Source organism: Oenanthe melanoleuca, chromosome 6 (genome assembly GCF_029582105.1).
Source record: "Oenanthe melanoleuca isolate GR-GAL-2019-014 chromosome 6, OMel1.0, whole genome shotgun sequence".
In the NCBI taxonomy this organism is placed as follows: domain Eukaryota; kingdom Metazoa; phylum Chordata; class Aves; order Passeriformes; family Muscicapidae; genus Oenanthe; species Oenanthe melanoleuca.
The window spans coordinates 28,250,627-28,271,757 of record NC_079340.1 but is presented as its reverse complement, the minus strand read 5'-3'; the positions used below and the strand labels follow the sequence as shown (position 1 = coordinate 28,271,757).

Here is a 21,131-nt window from a genome sequence, read left to right as displayed (position 1 = left end):
AAAATCAAGCAATCCTTAGAGGATCTCTCTTATGGAAGAGACAAAAAAAAAGTCTTATAAGGATGTCAGCTCCAATAGCACTGGTTATTAAGAATGATAACTCCAACCACTTGGAATTATGCTGGCTAACCCAGTGGATCAGAAGACTCTTTGATACCAGTGCTACAGATCAAACCTTGCCAAACTTCAAACTGCAGCTGTGTCCCAAGAGGAAAAACTTTCTCCATCTAAGGCAGAATTTGGTCAGCTTCCAAAACTAATTTATTCCTCCCTTCTTAATAAAACATCTTTGCAGTTTTATGTGTGACTGACACTCACTGCAGCTTGGCGGGCTCAGGGTGTAGAAAAACTAGGGAAGAGCAATTATCCATCCCACCCCCAGGTGAGAAGGGTTGAAAAATATTTGCACATGCAGTGGGATGTGATGAGACCATGGCCACAGAGTGGAGTGAGGCTGAGCAGAGTGAGTGCTCTTACATGGTTTTACTGTGAGCACCTAAATAATGAAGTCAGCTCCCACTGCAGGGATGGGAACTGCTGTTACAGGTATACATCCTACATGCTGGAGTGAACAGGGATTCTGAGGTTTTATGTTTGCTCTCAATTGCTGAAGATAGCACCCAGTATTTTTGTGGGCTGTGGGAGAGAGAGAAAAGATTTTTTTTTTTTTTTTTTTTTTTTTTTGCATTATCAGAAGGCAAGTGCTAAGTAACAGGCTTAGCACTACTGGAGGCACCTAGAGCTCAGTAGATTTGCAGACTTTTCTGGACTGTCAAGCTGTGTTGCTGGAGCTGAGCTATTTCAGGGAGTTCATTACAGAATTGCATTGTTGAAGAATAAATGAAATAGTCACATCTCCTGTAAAGAGTTATTGATGGTAATAGCAGTCTTCCTCTCAAATAAGACCATGTCACTACCTTTAAAAATAGGAGACCATTCATTTGAAAAATAGAACATAAAGAACAGAGCTAGTAATGTAGGAACTGAGCCTTATGTGTAGTTTACCAGGTGCTGTGATCCATGGGCCACAAAGAGGAGCCTACAATGAGAGGGACAGCTGTTGTGAAGACAAAATACAAACCTCCCCTCACTTCTAAATTAATCAAATTTTATTTTAGTGAAAAGAAAAGGCACATACAAACTGTGAATTAATCAAACAGAAAATAGAAGCATATCTGATAGAACCTGAGTAAAATGATTTAAAAATTCTCAGACTTGCCTCTATGACATTCCAGATTATATGCCACATATTATTCACTTCCCTGAAGACTTTTTTTGTGCTAAATTCTGGAAAAGAGAAAAAATGGAACTGTAGAAAATTAAATATTAAGAGTATAGTATTTTTTACAGAGAATTTTTTAAACATTGAGCTGATTTATTTTTCTTTCTGAAAAAAATTAATAAAAAAATAACAAAGTACAAGTAAATCACATTACTTCAACAGAAACTTGAAACTGATTATAAGAGTGAGTAATGCAAATTTCTCAGGACTGTCATTCTGCTTGATGGTAGTGGCAACTGTGTCTTCATACAGCTCAATCACACGGGCTCTAAAATGAACCTTTAAAACTTCTTTTCTTTCCAAAAGGGACTTCAAAATATTTTTTCTCTTTGTATTGTGACACAGACTGCATTGTGACAAAGACATTTGAAGTTAGGATTGACATTTAGAGAAAAACATGTTTTAGTAAGTTTTTGTAAGGAATTTGTGAGTGGACAAAATAAAATACTAGATGAAAGGATGTTATTATCATCTTATTTCTCCATACTCCCCATCTTCCATTTAACTGGCAGCTGGAGGTAAAGGTTAATTTAGCTCCTAAATGCATAATCTTTTGCAGCTTTCAATAAACCAACGTTTATATAAGTCCCTCAGTACATCTTTCTTGTGCTAAAAGCATATCTTTAAATTCTTTGTTGTACTTTCCTTTTCTGTAGAAATTATATTCCTGGACATTTGGAAATAAGCTGAAACACATGAATATTGGAATAAGAGTGCATGTTTAAGCACATGCATAGTATAAAAAACTGCTTATCTAAAACCACTACTAATCATCCTAAAGGACACCTTAAAACTAAAATTATCAAACACTTAAAATAGAGAATGAAAGTGGCATACCATTTGCAGAATTTCAATTTCTGTTTGAAGAGTCTCAGAGAGGCTTTCCCAATTATCATCTTTGCATTTTTCCAATTCTTTCTTAAGTCTGTGTCCAAAAGCAAATAAATGTTCAGGTCAGAGAACTGTTGCTGGGTAACTATTTTTTCAGCTTTGGTCCCAGCTCTCAATTTGACTTGTGTGAGAAAAGCCTCATTGATCTATTTTCCTGGTCAGGATTTAAGTTTACTAGTTAGAAAAATTTCTAGACTGTGTTGTTTCCATAAACTGTGAAAGAGATATGGAGTCATTAGTCATCATTTTCTTATTTGTGCATGTGAATTGGAATGGTGATACTTAGAAAGCACCAATGTTACCATTCTTGTCTTTGCTGGGTATCTTCCTGTAGCCTCTGCTGGAGACCCAATGTTGGATTAGATGGGTGCTCTGCCTGCCCCTGTGCCAGCATGACTCCATACCCCTCCACAGACTCCACAGCTTTTGTTCCTCTTCCCTCCCCACTGCTCCCACTATTCCTCAGCACTTATTTCCCAATACTTTTGAATATAGATATTCAAAAGATCCTATTTAGTCCTGCTCAAAGGAGATACCTCAGCTCTGCACATCAATGACTGTAGTGGTTTAAATTAATACCTGGTAGGCCCAGAGAAATCTATGGCAGAGCTTTAAGTAGTCTGATAAATACAAGGTGATGAGATTATACTGGGTCTTTTCATGGCTGTCAGAAGAAAAGCATAATGACAAAGATAAAGTTGTTTACCCTTAATACAGTTTCAGGAAACAATCTGAATATTCTGGAACATACAAACAGACTGAAAATATTCTGCCTGTCATGAAATAGCTAAACCAATGCATTAAAGCAGGAACTTGTTTCTTCTGAAGTTGAAACAGAAGGCAGCTACCATTTTTGCTTTTATATACTACAATAGAAAATAAATTTGACTTTATTATAGAGATGGTGTACCTCTTTAGCTGTCCTAGTGCAAAGAGAGTTGATTTTCTACACAGAAAATGGCTTTGTTATAAGGTATATTTTTAAATAGAGAGATTGCTTAGTCACAGTGCAGCTTTAGAGTAACAGACTAAGGCTGGACTGGAAGTTAATTTTGTTGTTCCTGTGGAAAACCCGAATATTACCATCAGTATGGAAAGAGCATAAGCTCCATGTGCTTGCATTATAAAGGAGTAAATGTCCCTTCTTTCAGAAATATTTCTCATAATGCTTACAAAGAATCAAAAAGGGAATTTTGAACTATGCTTTAAGAAATGAAATTTTCACTGCATTGTTAGTTTTTAGTCCATTTCATTGAGAGAAGTTCATTTCAAGGTCTAAGATCAGCTTGTGATCTTGATTAAATCTGCTTAAGTTCATTGCCTTGTCTCTGCATTTTTTTCTCTCTGTGTTCTCTGTTAGTGTGATATTAGAACCCTAATTTGCTTGAGACAAGCAAAAGCACTACTTCATTTAATTTACTTTAGGAAAAGAAGTCTTTTGGTCTGTGAGAAAATGCTCTCCCATTGTGTTTCACACTGTAAAACTGATGCACAGCCTGTTTGCTACTTGTTAGCTAAGAATGATACCAGTCCATGCTAGGATGACATTAGGGATAGAACCAGCAGAAGATAAGCAGTAGGAGTTGCTTATCTGTGTCTTGGGATTGTGAATTAATTTCTATTGCTGATGTGCTTCAAATCTAAAATTTTGTATATGGACTTTAGAATTTTATTTCTAATATTTTATAAAAATTTTTAAATGTTTAAAAATTTAAAATGTAGTGACAGCACAATTCCTTACATAGCACGAGGTAGTGGTGATACAAGACATTCATTCAAATGTGGTATTTAATTCTTACATTAATCAATTGATTCTGCTTTCAGGTCTTCTTTCTTATTTAGAAGCTAGATAATTACAGTATGTGCCAGGAATATTATACTCACAAAACAAGAGCTGTCTGTTAGGTTACAGTCTACAAAATTAATGCATTGGAGACGCCTGAGTTACTGAATAAATGATGAAGTTTTACCAGAAGGAATGTGAGACAATGGAACTATTAAAAAAAAATGTTTAACCTGAAAGCAGATTTCGTTTTTTCATTTTACATTTAAGATAAGCAGGATATTCATATTCATCTTTCCACTATCAGATTGAATGTGCAAACCAATTATTCATGAAGCTATACTGTCTAGATGGAAGGCAGGTTTTCTGTCACCTTTGAAAATGGAAAAAGATGTAACTCTTGCTAGAACAAGGATTAATTTGACAATTATACCCTTTTTATGACTATGAAAAAAGGCAGATCTCTTAGGAAAAATAATCTGAAAAATCACATTACCATTTGGCTCCCCATGTCCTTTGGTTTTGTTTTATTTTTAGCTTTTTGTTCTCCTTGCTGACAATAAAATATAGCTTTAAAATAAGTCATTGCACTGGTCTAACTGTGTCTTGGCAAGTTACAGCATCACAGGCTCTAATGAACAGCTGGAGCTGAAATGCCATATTTGCAATAGCTAAACCTAGCCTTAAATCAAGTAGGTGGGACAACAGCATCAGCATTTTTTGGATGCTATCTTGTCCTAGACTGAACTCTGCTATCAATGGCCCATTTTCCATTAGTCTTGAATGCTAGAAGTGACAGAGATGAAGAAGGAGGAGACCACTGAAATGATCGATTTTGCAGCTCTGAAATGAGCCCAGCTATTAAATGTCATTGGCATTTGTGGCTGATACACATTCTTCTTGAATTTCAGGTCTATATGTACGTGGCAAAGAGGAAAAATAATTTGAAATCAATACATGCTGGTATTATAAATTGAACTATGAAGAAAGTAATGTTATTGTCAAACAGGTCTCTCTGTAAATCATCCAGAGACTCAAATTACTGGATCAAGACTTTAGCATCCAAAACTTGCATTCCAAGAATAATTTTAGGTAAAGAGGTCTTAAAGGAGAAATTATTTCTGAAGAAGGTAGGGTTAACATGTGATTTTAGAATATTTTCTTTTGTAGTGGGGCTGAAAGACCCTACATAATTGTTATTGGAGTTGTAGGAGGAGCAGACTGTCCCTAAGTTAAGTTTTGCTGACACAAGTACAAATTTTTTTCCTTATTCTTGTTTTTGTCTTTGCCTTATTTACGACCACCATTTTATTTTTTTAATCATAAATTTGAGGGAAAACATTGTGGTGCATTATAAAACAGAAAGCCTTTACACTGATATATAGGGCATAGAATTCATGGTACAAAATGAAATTCCTTAAGAAGTTATATATAACTTGAGAGTACATATCTTGTTTTTCTGGGATTTCATCATGAACATCAGGAGGTACATTTATCAACGTTTTAAGACTTTATTGGGACTGAAGAAAAGCATTGAAGACTTTATTGTCTCAAGCTCAAGTAGAAGTAAGACACTGAGGTAATTCTCTGTCATTTCAACACTGGGATTAAATTAATGTGTACATTTCTACAGTGAGAGCAAGATTTTGCTGGTATTTACAATTTGCTGACACTACTAAACAGAATATGCTATTGATACAGTTGAAGAAGTCAATAAATTTCAAACTATTATCAATTGATTGAGGAAGAAGGAAACCAAGTCCTAAATGGAATTCGGTATCCCAAAATATAAATCAAGTACTTCAGTTACTCAAGTAAATATAAGAGTAGAGCAGTAGGATAATAAAATTAAGCAAGTAATCTGTAGTAATAATAAAGTCTAGCAAGAAGGTGAAACATGAACAAAAAGAAGATACTAGACAACATAACACTGTAAATTAAATGTAAATTAAAATAAATTTGTTCACCTTAAGTAAAATAAGAAACTTTCTGCTTTTGCTGTCCTGGATAAAATGTTAAATATAAAATACATAGTTATCATTGACTAAAACTTACATTTTGCGAATGCTGTCAGGTAACTATTGATAAGAATAGTTAGAGGTCTTGAAAAGTGTGGTGGTATTTTCCAAATACATAAAATATCACAAGAAATGTTTAAGGAATATATAATAATAGGTGCATAAACATGGAAAGGTTAAGGCACACTAAATTAAATTGCACATCTAGGATGAGATTTGCTTTTATGGACTATTTTTCATTGGAACTGTAAGAACAGGCTACAAAGCAAAGAAAAAATATACAAGCATGCACGTGAAATGTGAAATGTGTTTCTAGGGGTCAATAAGATTCCTATTGAAAGGCAGGGAAAGTAAATAGGGGTCAATGGATCTTCTAGTTCAATTATCTTGATTTTTCTATTGGACAGAGAAAATTAGATCTTAATCTGGGTATATTAATATGGGTACTCTATTTTTGAAATTAGTATCTCTATGCTTTCTTCATGTGTATAATACACTCAGAGATAAAAAGGATTTAGAATTGTCCTTGTTTCATTCTGCTTTATGGGCTCCACGCTCTGCTCATCTTCCAGGTTGAATGAATCTTTTTTGACAAGTAGGTGAGAGATTTGTACAAAGTATTCTTATACCCTCCTGGTATTCTTATGGAAATAACTCTTTCTTTTATCTTGTCCACAGCTGTATTTTCTTTTGATGTTTATAGCTGTATTTTGTGCACATAGTATGCTCAAGCTTTTCTGCTTCCAGGTACCTGTTATTGAAGTCCCTAATTGTGTAAATGTAGATAAACTTACACCATATAAAATTATATTCCTCCTCTTTTTAGCAAAAGACTCGTCTGCAAGGTGTAGAGTTTAAGATCATTTAGTCTTAAAACACTTTCTATTCTAAAGTCATTAATTAAAACCTTAAGCAAGATCGACTGTGAGTGTTGTTACCCTCAAGTCCTTCAATTTTAAATTGCAGACCTATGACTGTTGTTACTATTACTCATTTCTTTACTTATTTTTTTAATATGTCTTCCCTAGGTTAACTAGTCTTTTTCCATGTGGGCTAACATTGAATACTTTATTAATGTCTAGATGGATGGCATTGGAATTTTCTTTGTCTAACCTATCTGTTGTCTTATCAAAGAAAGACATCATTAGTCAGATTTGATCTACTTTTTGTAAATCCATACTGCAATTCATAATGGAAAGCTATTTTAACATAATTCAACCTATAATAGCTCCACTAGGCACTGCTATTAAAAAGAAAAGCTCAAAAAATCAATGAGGAGATTGCCATTGAAAAAGTAATTTTGTACCACATATATTACTCCAGAGACTGATATTTTCTGATTATAAAATTTAACATCAAATTAAATTGCAAAAAAAAAAATAAAAAAATAAAAAAATTAACCCACCAGAAGCATGCATGGGGCTTAGGCAGTCTGTTGTTTGCATGAACAATTTGTTGAGCTCTAAGGAATATATTTCCTGTGTGATCTGCATGAAAGAAAAAATTGCTTTTTCCTTCCTAATTTTGGTAATGGAGTGGTTTTTTTCTGGATTATGACGAATAAGAAGAAATACTATATTTTTAGGATTAGACCCACATACAAAGCTGTGAACTATTTACAAAATAAGCAGATTTAATGCATTTCCTTTCTGCTGCTTCTTTTCTGAAGTAGAAGAGAAATTTGGGTTTCAAAGAAGCATTTTATCCTTATTCTACCTTTTAAATAGGTTGAAAGATATCTATTTTAGGTAGAAATGCTCTGTTTTCAGTCTAAATTAACCTAAACTAAAATGATTTCTAGGCTGTTTTACTTAAGGCAACACAAAAATTTAAAATTAAAATGTGAAAGAGAATAAATAATTAATACAATAATTACAATGAATAAAGAAGTGAAATGCCATAGCTAGGAATTTACTGGTATCAGTTAGTCTCTGTTTGACTCCTGCATTGTTCCACTTAAGTGATGTTACTTGCTACCTGCCAGGGAAATGGGACCCCAGAGAGCTGATGCCAAAGTTCTTTCCTGCTGTTTTGTGTTTGAGGATGGCATTGGCAGAACAGATGATTAAAACAAGGCTTTTGATCTTAATTGCAGCTCTCTTTGGGGAAAAAAAAGAAGAAGAAAAAAAAAAAAAAAAAAGCAAAAAGAAAGGAGGAAAACAAAAAAAAAAAAGGCCCTCTTTTCCTAAACATTTTCCTGATATATGCACTTGCATTTTTCAAGGTGCCTGCTAACTGCATCTGTGCTTAACATCCCAGTTCTGATTGGCTTTTTTCTGCATCCAGCATGTATCAGGACAAGCCTCTAACAGCAGCCCCAACAGCTGCTGGAATTACTGGTGTGTGCTTCTCACGACCCTTTGCAATTCTTTGATGGATTTGAGAGAAATTTTATGAAACTGCAGACGTGGTATGGGACATTTTTCTCAGATCAAAGATGAATTGCTGTAATTTGAATTAGCTGGCTACGCTCTTCAGCTGAAACGCAATTTACTTTTAGATATATACTTAATTGCAATGAAGATTCTTGCCTTGCAAGCTACTTTTGATATTGATTTTTAAACTGGGACTAGGGATGTGATACAGTAACAGACTTGCATTGTGATCTGGGAGCTACATATATCAGGTTATTGATGCTGACTGTCTCTCATGTTTGTTCTAAGGAAGAAGCATAAAAGGGTATTTTTACCACTTAGAATGGTATGGTATATATCTGTAAAAAATAAAATCAGATTTTGTGTTTATTCCATAGAAAAAAAAAGTATTTCTGACCCACATTATGTGTGTCAAAATATTATCATCTTTGTGTCATAAACATGATTTTCAGTGAAAACTAGAATTCTATTTTTGCAATAAACTCTCTATAATGATTAAAAACCTGATCTTATTAGGCTAAAAAGGATTATTTCTTAGACATAGAAGGCTCAATCACATTGATTTTAACATGACCAAAATTGACTCCTGTTAAGATATACACAAGTATATGAGTATGTCTGGAGAAGGAGAACCTTCAAAGATGAAAACTATGCAACCTCTCTCAGCAAGCTGTGCCTCCTCATGATAAAAATGCTTTTTCCTTATATTCACCCAAAATCCTCTTGTTTCAACTTCTGCCTTTTGTTTACTGTACAGCACTGTGCAGATCCTGGCTCCATCCTCTTGATAATACAGAGGTACCAGAGAGTGATCAGATACCTTCCAGGGGACCTTTTTTTATATGTTGCACTATTTAGTGTGTAATCCCCTTTCATTCTCTTAATTCAGTAGTCCAAATGAAGAAGTGATGAGTAGGCTTTGTAAAATGGAAAAAAACCTCAAACAACTGCTAGAGCTGTACAAGTCTGGTAAAGTTTGGGGTGGTTCTAAAGAGCCCAGCAGTGATATAGAGAAGTAGACAGATGAGGATTGCCTGTTTGGCTCCACTGAAAAGCAGAATCTATTAGTGCTGACATGGAAATACAGTAGCACAGCTCTGTTGCTTCTGGCATCTGAGTTAAGTTTTTCAGGGCTATCTCTCTCTATGAAGCATTGAGCTTTTCTGTTCAAAAGCAAGTGCAAGATAAAAAATATGATTTAGGCAAATCTGTTCTAAATTTTTTCCAGTATCTGAAATGGGAAAAAAGTTTCAATTTTAAGAAAATGTGTTTAGTATATTACTAGACTTCAAGGAGAGCTTGCATTTTGTGATAATGGTAATAGCATAGGAGCACTTTATATTTTGCACTACATTAAATTATCAAATAATGTTAGCTTATCTTGACCATAAAAGGAGGCATTTAATGAAATAAGAATATCTCATCATCCTTCTTGCTTTGGTTGTAAATTATACTTGCTGATTTAGCAGTTAATAGAATTTAATATGTTTTATCCAGTTTTCTACCCAGAGAAAACCAAAGTCGATCTGCAGAGCTGTGAGTTAATTTCACTGCACAGAAAGACAGACACACATGGGATTTGATTGATCCCTAGGATCTCAGTGGCAGAGTTGGGGATTAAAAGTATGACAATGTTGGCTACTTCTGTACCTTCCACACTGGAAACCTATTATAAAAAACTAATTACACAAATTTGGATATTCAGTGGCATCATGGCAGTAAACTATTCCAAAGGAAGTATGTTAGTGGGAAGGAAGCTGGCAGCCTCATGTATCACCAGCCCCAATATATCATGATTGAATGAATAATGTAAAGAAGTGAATTATAATGTGCTGTCCTGGAGAATCGTTACTGTTATTATTATTTACACTGTGTCTTCTATGTATATGTTGAATGCAAATTTTTTGCTACTGTATGCAGGATTGTGAGCTAATTAATTTTTATGCTGAGGGAATTTTGGCCATGTCTCAACACCATGCAAAAGGTTGAAGAGAGTTAGTAATAGGGCTGATATATCATTTTCTTCCAAAAACCAATATTCAGCAAAAAATGGGTCATTACCAAATCGTCTTTCAGAAAATCGCTCAGGGTTCTCTGCAAAGTTAAAACTTTCCATTGAAAGTTTTCAGATAAAAAAAATCCCCACTGTATTTATTTATTTTATCAAAAGATTAGGAATATATAGGAAAAAACTCTGTGATGGTAATATAAGTTGCATTTCCTTAATCTCTGTTAGAGAATCTTTTGGACTAGCTTTATACAGAAGAGTTCCCTTTGCATTGTCTATTAAATATTTCTAAATATTCCCAGGCATTTTTATCTGGGACATCATAAAATAGGAAAAATGCGGTCAGTTCTGTGATATGAGGCTTTCTGCATTTGGAGATTAAAAAAAAAAAAACAAACCCCAAAAAAACCAACGTTATTTTCTGTGAAGTGAAAACCTAATGTTTCACTTAAGCAAACTGACAAGACATGAATTGTTACCACTCAGTTCCTGAGAAGAAATCTTCACTGTTAAGGGAGACTGTGCAAGGTCTTCTCTTCTGTCTTGGTTAAGTCTTCAAAATTTTGTTCAAAAACAGCTTCATTAAAAGGCAAACTAGAACTCATAGCAGAGATCAGAGAAAATAAATCTGTGTTGAGCCTCCAACAGAGGCCCCAGGTGCCCAAGGAGGTTATTCTGGTCAGTCCAGTCCATTGCAATGGACTCTAAGTTTTGCACTGGGTAGTTCATCAGCACTTTGTGCACCACCACCATTTTCACAAGACCTCAGGAGCTGATCATCCACCCAAGCAGCAGCAGTTTGCTCTCCCTCTGTGCTGGACTGACATCCCTGCAAACACTTGCAGTGTTGGATTCATTGGAGTATGTATGTGAAGGTGAAATGCTGCAATCAACAATAGGATTTGGGGTTGTCTAATAAAAAATGAATGGTTCTTCTGATTTCAGGGGGAATATTGTACATGAAAGGTAAAACAGTCATAGGTACCAGGACTAGACTGCAGTTACAGTCCTAAAATTAAATTAAGAACTAATTAACGTGAGGCTTTTACCTTAAACATTCAGGATCAGTCTGAGGTTTTTCAGTGACTTGAACTTTTTCTGCTTCTAAATCTTTCGTTGTTGTTTCAGCCTCCCTGATTGCTTTCTCAAGGTCTAAACATGAAATCAGAATTACCCTATAAATATATATTAATGATCCATATTCAAACACCTTCTACATATTCTAAATTTATATTTTCTAATACTTCTTCATGTAACTCTTTGAAGGGCAAAGGCACCTAAATAAAGAAAATGAATTATTTGATTATTTTAATCACATATTGCAATCTAGAAAATTTTGATCCTTTTCCCAAACAATTTAGGACCATATTTACTGCTTTTCTTAGCTCTTAATGTGGCATGTTACTTAGATATTGGTAAAAAAAGATATTAAAGCACTCATTTATATTATTTTAATTCAGATTTCAAAATATTCCCTATTGCTGTGATTATCCTTGACACAGAAGATTTTAAACAATATTTATGTTGATTTTAAGTTCTTTGAAACATTAAATTCTACATTTAAGTACATGATTTATCAGCAAAAGCAAAACTTTTGTATTTACAACTCATGATTCAGCAGATCTCTGGACCTCAGCATCAATGACATTTCAATTAAATGTCATTGAAATCCATAATATTTGTTATAATCATGTTTCAAAATGATGTATTAAATATTGTAAAAATAAATTAAAATAGTGTTACTATGATTCATTTTGCTTGAGAAAAGAAAACTGACAGAAAATATTTTTCAAAAGCATTTATCAAGCCAGAAATAATTATCACAAGAAATAGTTATCAGGCACACCTTTGAGCTCACTTTGGAGAGTAAATAAATTCTGCTTTAATTCATTCTTCTGCAGCTGGAGTGCATTTAACTGAACATTTTTATGTTCCATTGACTCCATTTCTGAGAAAAAATATGTTTTAAATTAAAATGCATTGCAGTTTTAGCATTCATGATACAATCTTAAATATTCTTAACTACTTCTACCAATCTTCAGCTAGTCAAAAGAACCTTAAATATAAAACCAAAACAAACTAAAATAATTCATGTATAACACAGTTCATGGGAAATTATATGTCATATAATGTATTCATAGCTATGAAACAAAATGATTTTTTTTTAATGTTATTGAGCTGTTCAACATATTTTGTTGTCTGGGCATAAAAAGAATGTTTTGCTTTAGAGTCGATTCAGCTATAAAGAAAGGAAGATGACTGATTGAATAGGTGGAGAACAGACATCTCTCAGCAGGACTGAAAAAAAACCCTTCTCAGTATTTTTGGTTTTATATATACTTGAACATTACTATTAGACAGCATCTGGAATTAATTGTGATTGTTTTTCTACCAACTGGAGGTCCTCACATAATTTCCTTGTTATGAGTTGCTTAAACTTTTCACTTCAGAGTTGTCAGTGTGCCCAGGAGTGTAGCAAAGAAAAAGACAAGATGTGTCTCAAGAAAGGCACAATTAAAGGATGGAACTGAGATGGCAACTGAACTTAGAGAAGAATTTTGGTCACCCTTCAGGCACTACTGATCATTTAACTGCCCATCTCTGCCTGAATATGTAAAAATTACATGCTAAAAGTAGCACTTGACACCAAAGGCAGACCTTTCAGTTGTAGATTAGCACTGTAGGCACAGGAAATAAGAAAGGTGGTGTTACCTAGTGCAAACACCAGTGGACAGACCTTTTTCAGTAACCTTACATCAGATATGGGAATTGAAAGTGCTGTCACTTGACAGATCATGAGGCTGGAATGGACTTTGAGGGGTCATCTACTGCATTCTTCTCCTGAAGAATGTAGTGCTGTACAAGCTGTACTTCTTGTTTCTGAAAAATGCTGGTTTGACCTTTTTTGAAAACCTTTGTTAATGGACACTCCTAATTCCTATGGTAATGAAATCTTTTGAGACAGAGAGCTTTAGTTGTCCACTGTTCTTAGAAAGATTCCTAAACTGTCAGACAGCCTCTTATTGTGCTTTACACTTGTTACTATTTATTCAGTTCACTATAGGTATAGAGAATATATTAATTTCCTTTCTACAGGATACTTAAACAATTTGAAGACTGATATCCATCTTCCTTCAGTCTTTTCCTCAATAGCTTAAATAGTCCCAGTTCTTTCAATTTCTTCCTACTCATGTGCTCCAGAACTCTAATCACTCTCACTGGTCCTCATGTAGATTCTCTCCAGCTGGTCAACACTTATTTTTTTGAAGTTTAAGATCAAAATGAGATGCACAGCACTCCAGCTCAGAGCTTAACTGCCCCAAATAGAGTGAGGAATCGTTTTCATGTGTTAGAGGTCAGAATGCTGTTTGTGTCTCAGTGTGGTGTTGGCATTCTGATGTCATTGCCTCATGTTCAGCCTGTGATCCATGACGACCCCGATTTCCTTGCAGAAGGACTGCCCTGCAGTGTGACCCTGTTCTCTGGGAGATCTCAGACTCTGTACCTTAACTGAAAATCAAGCTGCACTGTGGCAGTAAAGGACCAGTCCTACAGGGTATCTGTGTATACAATTCTTTTGAAGCTAAGGAACTATATGGAGATCCACCACAGGTGATTCTAAACCTAATTCAGTCACTGTGTATGACTGTGAGCTCTGTGCTGGCTGAATTAGGCATTGGGAGCTGCCTCTTCAGGTTGGCTTCTCCTCACAGTGCTCACTTCAGAAAGTTTGAAGAGGATAGGGAGCAGAAGACCCTTTAATTATGCTTGGTATGTCAGACCTCACTCTTTCAGTCCAGTGCTGAAAGGAAGCTCTGAACAGTAGGAGAATGAAATTAAATTTACTGGTTTGTAAAGCTATATTTTATCAATTTGTGTTAATCCAAGATAAGCTAGTTTAATATAAGACTTACCATTTTTCAACAGAGCTGCCTCATTCTCTAAATCATTTATTTCAGTCCTGACTTTCTTCTTAATAAGAAGATCTCTATTACTTGTTAGTCCATATTCATTGTTAAACTCTGTTACTTCTCTGGTAAAATTATCTTCCTCTTCAGTAATTTTTCTCTTTGCATCTGCCTGAAGAAAAGAAAGGGAAGACTGAATGTTCAGCTGAAAAAACTGGAAGTCTTTGTTAGGCTAAGCAGACTGAAAGACACTGTTTCTTATCCTTAAATTTGTAGTAGGAAAGTAAATAAATAAGCAAACAATAAATGTAAAAGTAAAGAAAATATTTATTTTTTTCTTACAAGAACATGAAAATAGTCTACAGCTCTATCATTATGCCTGCTATTTTAAACTTTCTTTCCTGCAAAAATGAAGGGTCTATTCTTGATAGCAGAGCATTTAAAAATCAGTACATTATGTTTTAGACTTGAACCCACAGATTTCCAGTTCAACTCTCATATTGAAATTAGAAAATTCTGTTTAAAGTCACTAGTATGGCAGTTCTTTTTTTAAAGCTTTTTATTCAACTAAATAAAAGTGTTATTTAACCCTCTGCCAAATGCAGATGTACTTTAAGTCCCTTTATAACTACCAAGAATGCTATTGTTGATAGAAAATCACAGGTAAATTTTCTGTGAGAAAAAAAAAAATTCCAAAGAGTAAGGTTATATCAATAAGGTTATATCCTTCCAAGAAATCTTAATTGATTGCTAAATTAAATAAAATGAAATTATCCCCATACACAGGGAAAAAAAGAAAAGATAACTTGATATATCAAACTTCATACATATACTGGGAATACTTTGGGTTATGCAGAAATATGACTTAGTTAAAAAGATATCTGCCTAAAGATTTAGGTTTAATACTGGTGATTTGTACTGAACTTTTAACATTTAGCTCTGCTGATTTAAAAGGCAAATACATATGCAGAAAAGAAAGCTCCTCTGTGGCATTTCTTCATATGTACAGATCCAAGAACCCTCAGCAAAGTACGAGGAAGGCAATATTCAGGTTAGCATCTGAGAGAACTGGAAAACTTCTTGTAAGTAGCTACCTTTGAAGAGGTGGTGAGGTGTGTCTGGCATCAAAGAGATTGTGTGCTATGTCAGGATTGCTAAACTGTCCACATTTGCTAAAATGTGGTGTGGGCCTCCCTGGGGTTTTTCTTTGATCCTTTTCAATATTTTTGACTGTGGATGAGGCAATCCAATTTAAGGCAAGGCTTCCCTAGCTTACTTTTAAAAAGGAAATAATCTGTCAGAATTGGACTTCAGTCATACAACAGTAAACATTAGAAAATGAAGTCAAGAACATAAAATCAGCTTTGGAGATAAAATGCAGCATACACTACCTAAGATCATGGTTTAAATCAAATGTGAGAATTTATCTACGTTTACATTGTTACATATACTAAATTTTTTCTTAAAAATAGTTTCCTAATTTAAAACATTAGTTTTTCCAGATTTTCAAATTTTAAAGCTGATTGCTTTTGTACAATAGAAAAGGGCTGTGTGAATATCACAGCTGGAAACATACCACAATGTTAAGAAGACTGGTTCTTTGATTAATAAGCTCAGCTTTTTGTTTTTCTAAGCTCTCTTCGCGTTTCTTCAGAATTTCTATATTGAACTGCTTTACAGACAGTTGCTGAACCTTCCAAAAGAAAAAAAAATTACAAAGTAAGGTTATTGTTTCATATACTCTGAAATTGTACACAAGGATCTTGGTCCAGTTTACAAACATGCTGGCAGAGCTGGACTAACAAAAGCATAACAGGTTTTTTTTCCCCTCAATAACCTTTCAGTATAGTGCTAAGTTTTTGAAAAGTCTCCTTTCTTTGAAACACTCATTTAGTGGTGCTCTATATAAAATGGCATTTTAAAACCTGCTAGGTTTAGGAGATGTTTTTCCAGGAAGAGTATTGACCACATGGGATCCTTTAGCCAATATAATCCACCATTCTGCATCTCTTTGTGTAAAGCTCATCATGAACCAAATGAGACAATAATATCAGAATAATGTCAGGGGAACAGGGGTCCAGCATCCTGGTTTTGGCTGAATAGCTGTACATGTCATCCATTCTGCAATGCTACTATGGAATATGCAGAGGAGAGCAGGATACTTTCCTGGACACAATTTCTGGAATTTTTAGCTGAGGAAGAGTAATGGGAATTAGCTCACTGGTTACTGACAGTTTGATCATAAATCTCCCAAGCCCTAAACTTTGATTTTTCACACAGGTTTATTTAGAGTTTTGTTAAATTTTACCATTAATTTATCTGCTAGGAGGGTATGCTGTTCAACCACTGCATTTTCAAAATTTGCTGAAGAGTTCTAATTTTTCTAGCACATCTACTGTATCATTGTCTAACCCAAGTGCAGATATATGGTGAGATAAACTGTAGCAATAACAAATAGGAAACAGCCAAGTGTTGTAGAGTCTTAAAGGAGGAAAATCATTTATTTGATGGAGTGTCATGTTCTCTTGACTCAGAGCAATGAATAGGGTAGTTAAAGTTAGATTTGCCCACAGAGAGTAAAGGCACAGGGTAAGTATCAGGAATTAAATTGAATAGTCAGGCTGATACACGAGTGTTTGTGTGTGTAGAAGCAGAAAAGACCAATTAAGTGGTATTGCAGTGGTAAAAATGAAAATATTTTAAAGATAAATAATGCACATGATTGTGGAGAGGGCACAGATGAAGTGCATCTGATCGAAGTAGGTTAGTGGAATGAAATACCCAAAGACTAGAATGTGAGAGTTGGAAGGGAAAGGACTAGATTTTTCCCTCATCCCTGATATGTCCAGCATGTGCAGGTCATGCTTGGCTCAGAATTTATTTTACATACTAATTCAAAGAGATGTCTTGCACCACTGTATTTGTGATACTGTACATAACTAGCTTCAGTGTAGTTTCTCCATCTGTAAGATGCCAAATTAATCTATGCATTTGCAACCATTTTTTAAAATAAGTCATTGAGCTACAAACAACAAAATGCTGTAATTTGGGTTCTAATTACATGCTACCTGATTTTGCAGAAGAGAGGGAAAAATTGTATTGCCTAGGACTCTGACCACAGGCAGTGTCTGAGAAATAGATGTCAAAAAACTTCTGAACTCAGTCTCATCATCTTGGTCAGGCATGAGCTGCTGTGCATGCATGTGGTTGGATATGTGTGCTTATAAAGAACTGCATTTATTTGGTGTGGGATAAGTAGAACAGCATTAGCTGAACAGCATTATTTAATATTATTTGAATTACATGAATTATTGCAGACATATGTAAACCTAATTCCTGCTGTAAAAAATAAATTACTTTAAATAATGTCAATAACTATATAATCTTTAAACCTAAATACAGTCTGATTGAAATGCATTTTTCTATTCCACTGCTTTTCTGTATCATTTCCTATCTATAAATGAATCAGTGTCAGACTAGACAAGCAAGTAAAATGTATTTTTGTGGACATCAGTGAGAATATTATTAATACTGGTCAGTAAAGCACATAAAATTTAATTAGGAATAGTTCTTCAGCTCTTCCCATTAGTCATTTACAATAATGGCTCTACTCTTGGGACCTTCTGTACCTACCACATAAACCTAGATTATAAATCACAATGCATCAATAACAAATTAGTAGTATAAACATAAAATTGTGATGTTCATAAATAAACTTATGACTAAGACTACTGAGGACTTCACCTAACAAGCAACATCCAGATATAATCTGTGTTGAATAAATGAATTAGTATTCTAAAGCACCTTTGGGGTCTGAGACTGTGGCATGCATAAATGCGAGTATCTGAATAACTGCCTACATGATTATAGTCTTAATTTGCAACCAGTAAATATTTGTAAATGAGTTCTATTCTGATCTCTCCTTATCTATCTATCTATCTATCTATCTATCTATCTATCTATCTATCTATCTATCATATATCTTTAAAAAAGGCAGAAGATACTGTTTTAGGAAGGATGAAAGTCATCCCCCAAACATTTATTTTCATAACTAGATGAGGCAATCTCCCAAAGGTTCTTAAAGTTGTTTATTTAAGTGATGGGATCCAACAGTTCTGACTTCAAAGGAGGCTCCCCATGCTCTCCTGTTGTGAACACACATTCTGCCAGCACAGATACTTAAGAGCACAGGGGAGGGTATTTAGACTTAATTTTCAGACACAAGCAAATGGATTTTTAAATAATTCGCAACCACAGGTGTTATTGGTGAAAAGCTCTGCAAAACCGGTGGCTTAATCTGAAAATACATCTGCAGCTTGATTAAATGGAAAGAGTGAAAAAAATCACTAAATAGATTCAAAAACTTTCCTCTGTTTATGGTCTCCCTAGAAAAACACTTAAGGCTTGTAAGCCTTAACTGCAAGCTCACAGAAAGATCTTCAGTATATGACTCCAGATCCTGTGAAATAAACACAGGGAATGTTTCCATATCTTTTCTGTAAAAGACCATTAATAAATGGCATTGGGCAACCAAGGGATGGCTTCTGTACGCTGGAGGAAAGTGCTGGAACAAGTGGAGGACTGTTGAAGCAGAGTATCTCACACCTGGCCCCAAAAGTCAGCCTGCCCTGGACACAGGCAGGGGCCAGCGCCAAGGGTGAGATCTGTGGGAGGAAGGAGGTGACAGACACATTTTTAATACAGAAAGGCACAGTGCAGGTCTCCTCAAACTGTGCTGCTCAGCAGGTGAAGCACACTCCTCAAAAGTGTTTATGGATCTATTCCTGAAAGAATAGGTCGTATATTTGTAAACACACTGTATTTCATTATTATATGGACTATAAATATGCCTACTCACCTTGGTTTCTAAGTTAATTTTTGCAGCGCTCAGCTCTTCTTTTATTTGGTTAATTTTTTCATAACCTCTATTTATGTCGCATTTAGCTGCAAGACAACAACAACCACCTGTAAGAATGCTGAGTTTGTGAATGTTACATCCTTCCAGAAACGTGCAGGTGCCAAGAACCAGCCATGCTGACACACATCCCCTCAGGACACCCCTCTGGGAACAGGGAGGCCCCTCAGGATGGCGACCTTGTTGGATGAAGTTCCTCTTCTCCCTGGCCTGCTTCTCTGTGAGCTGTATTTGCTGGAGAAAAGCGTTCAGGTTCATCCTGGTGCTGCTGGGGCCCGTGGGCTGCGTGGGCCGTGTCCTGTGGGGATCCCCACAGCTCTGCCCTCAGGCCTCGGCCTCGCCGTGCGGGGCAGGCTGAGGGGACACAGAGGGAGCTGAGGCTGCAGAAACCGTGTTGTTGCCTTTAGGAGCTGGAACAGAGATCACACAGAGTTAGGGGAAATAAATAGGTATTTATTGAAAGGCCTTCAAAGACCACACCTGGGCAGCAACAGTGCCACAGCGTGGCCCCTGCCCTGCCCAAGTGGCTCCAAGGTGGATGCAAAAGAGAGCTTGGTCACATGATTTCACATTTTTATAGACTTCAGTCCATTTACATACAGGAGTCAACCATCCAATTAATAGTTTCAAATTGTAAGGTGTCCTCCTCTTCTTCTCCTGGCTGGCCCACCCTCCTCTTCTCACATTGTTTATACTTTGGGCCTGGAGTCTGAAGAAACTGTCCTTGAGCCCATAGCTGGTATCAGACTGTTTCGCCTTTATCACCCTAAAGCACAACGGAAAGCATACCCAAGCAGAACAGAAAGCTGGGATCTGAAGGCATCAGTGTGAGGGCAAACCTCAAACAAAAACCTCAAGGAAATGGCGGTGGCTGGCTAGCGGAGCCCTCGTGGAAAACAGAGCAAGCAGGAAAGCAGCACAGAAGGAGCAGCAGACAGGAGATATTTGGTAAGGAAAAAGCCAAACGACACTGAATCACATCAAACTTGGCCTTACCTGTCAAACTGGTTCTGACTCAGGATCTGGGGATTTTAGTCAAATTGCTCTGTTTTTTTTAATTCTCTGGGACCACGTGTTCCATACTGGTTTTGTTATTCAGAAACTGATTTTCTTTACTGCTTCCTTTATGGAGTGACCACCACCCTTTCATCTGCTCAGATTTCTTTTAATGACTGGTATCTAACCTGAGAAGTTAAGGAAATAGGCTGAAGTCTGCTGTCACACAGGAGAACATGGTAAAGTTGACTTTATAGAACTTGCAGTGATCAGAATCAGTTTGGTTACGTTTCATCATGAGCATAAAATCGGCAGTGTTTGTTCCAGTTAGTCCCAGTAAGCAAAGATCACAACACAGCCCATTTTATGTTCTTCTGCAGCATAATTGTGTAAAAATTTACAATACTCTATGAATTCCTGCAAAGTTCTGGTTTGTACGTTTCTGGATGGTACACCTGGAAATGTAAGCACCTGGTTGAAAATATAATTCACATTACAGGGTTTGCTTTTACATCTTGGGGAGGATTGACTACATTCCCTGTGGAGAACAACTATGTGAAGTTTGCCTATTTGCTTTGAGGCACAAAAAGCCTGGAGGAATGAAACTCTATAGATTTCCAGCCTTTTTAACACTGAAAATTATTAGGATTATTGACAGTCCTGTGGTATTACAGATTTTCTGAGGAGATACTCTTATCATAGACTGCAGCAGTAAAGATCAAAAATTAGAAAGTCTTTGACCATCAAAAACCAATACAACATACATGAGAGTACAAATGTATCATTAATAAAAAGCTGTTGTAATTTAGCAGAATGAAACAGAATTCTGGAAAAATCTTATAATATAGCATTTACTGCTTAAAAGGCACCATGTTACAGCTGGTAGTGTGTTAGGAAGTGATGGTTTTTAGAGGGAAGATACTGCTCTAAGATAGAAAATGTGGGTTCTGACGAA

General features: G+C 35.6%; 1 protein-coding gene across 2 annotated transcripts; it reads right to left on the bottom strand.

Moving 5' to 3' along the window:
• Positions 1-1,093: 1,093 nt before the first annotated feature.
• On the bottom strand, positions 1,094-19,562 carry CCDC172 (coiled-coil domain containing 172). Of its 2 annotated transcripts, XM_056495082.1 has the most exons (8): positions 19,360-19,562; positions 19,124-19,209; positions 15,842-15,958; positions 14,272-14,437; positions 12,204-12,305; positions 11,407-11,509; positions 2,120-2,207; positions 1,094-1,287 (listed from the first exon to the last, which is right to left on the bottom strand). In XM_056495082.1, exons 1-8 carry the CDS (start codon positions 19,436-19,438, stop codon positions 1,255-1,257), a joined length of 774 nt encoding a protein of 257 aa, XP_056351057.1. In that variant the 5' UTR covers positions 19,439-19,562; the 3' UTR covers positions 1,094-1,254. The 2 variants fall into 2 exon arrangements, with proteins under 2 accessions (XP_056351057.1, XP_056351056.1); XM_056495081.1 differs by having other exon boundaries at positions 19,124-19,518.
• Between the last annotated feature and the right edge of the window lie 1,569 nt (positions 19,563-21,131).

Coding starts and splice junctions, on each gene's coding strand:
- CCDC172 (XM_056495081.1), bottom strand. CDS start 19,438: ATGAACCTGAACGCTTTTCTCCAGCAAATACAGCTCACAGAGAAGCAG. Junction 14,438..15,841: donor CCAGTCTTCTTAACATTGTG/GTATGTTTCCAG, acceptor TCTTTTCTTCAG/GCAGATGCAAAGAGAAAAAT. Junction 2,208..11,406: donor ACTGATCCTGAATGTTTAAG/GTAAAAGCCTCA, acceptor TTTTGGACACAG/ACTTAAGAAAGAATTGGAAA.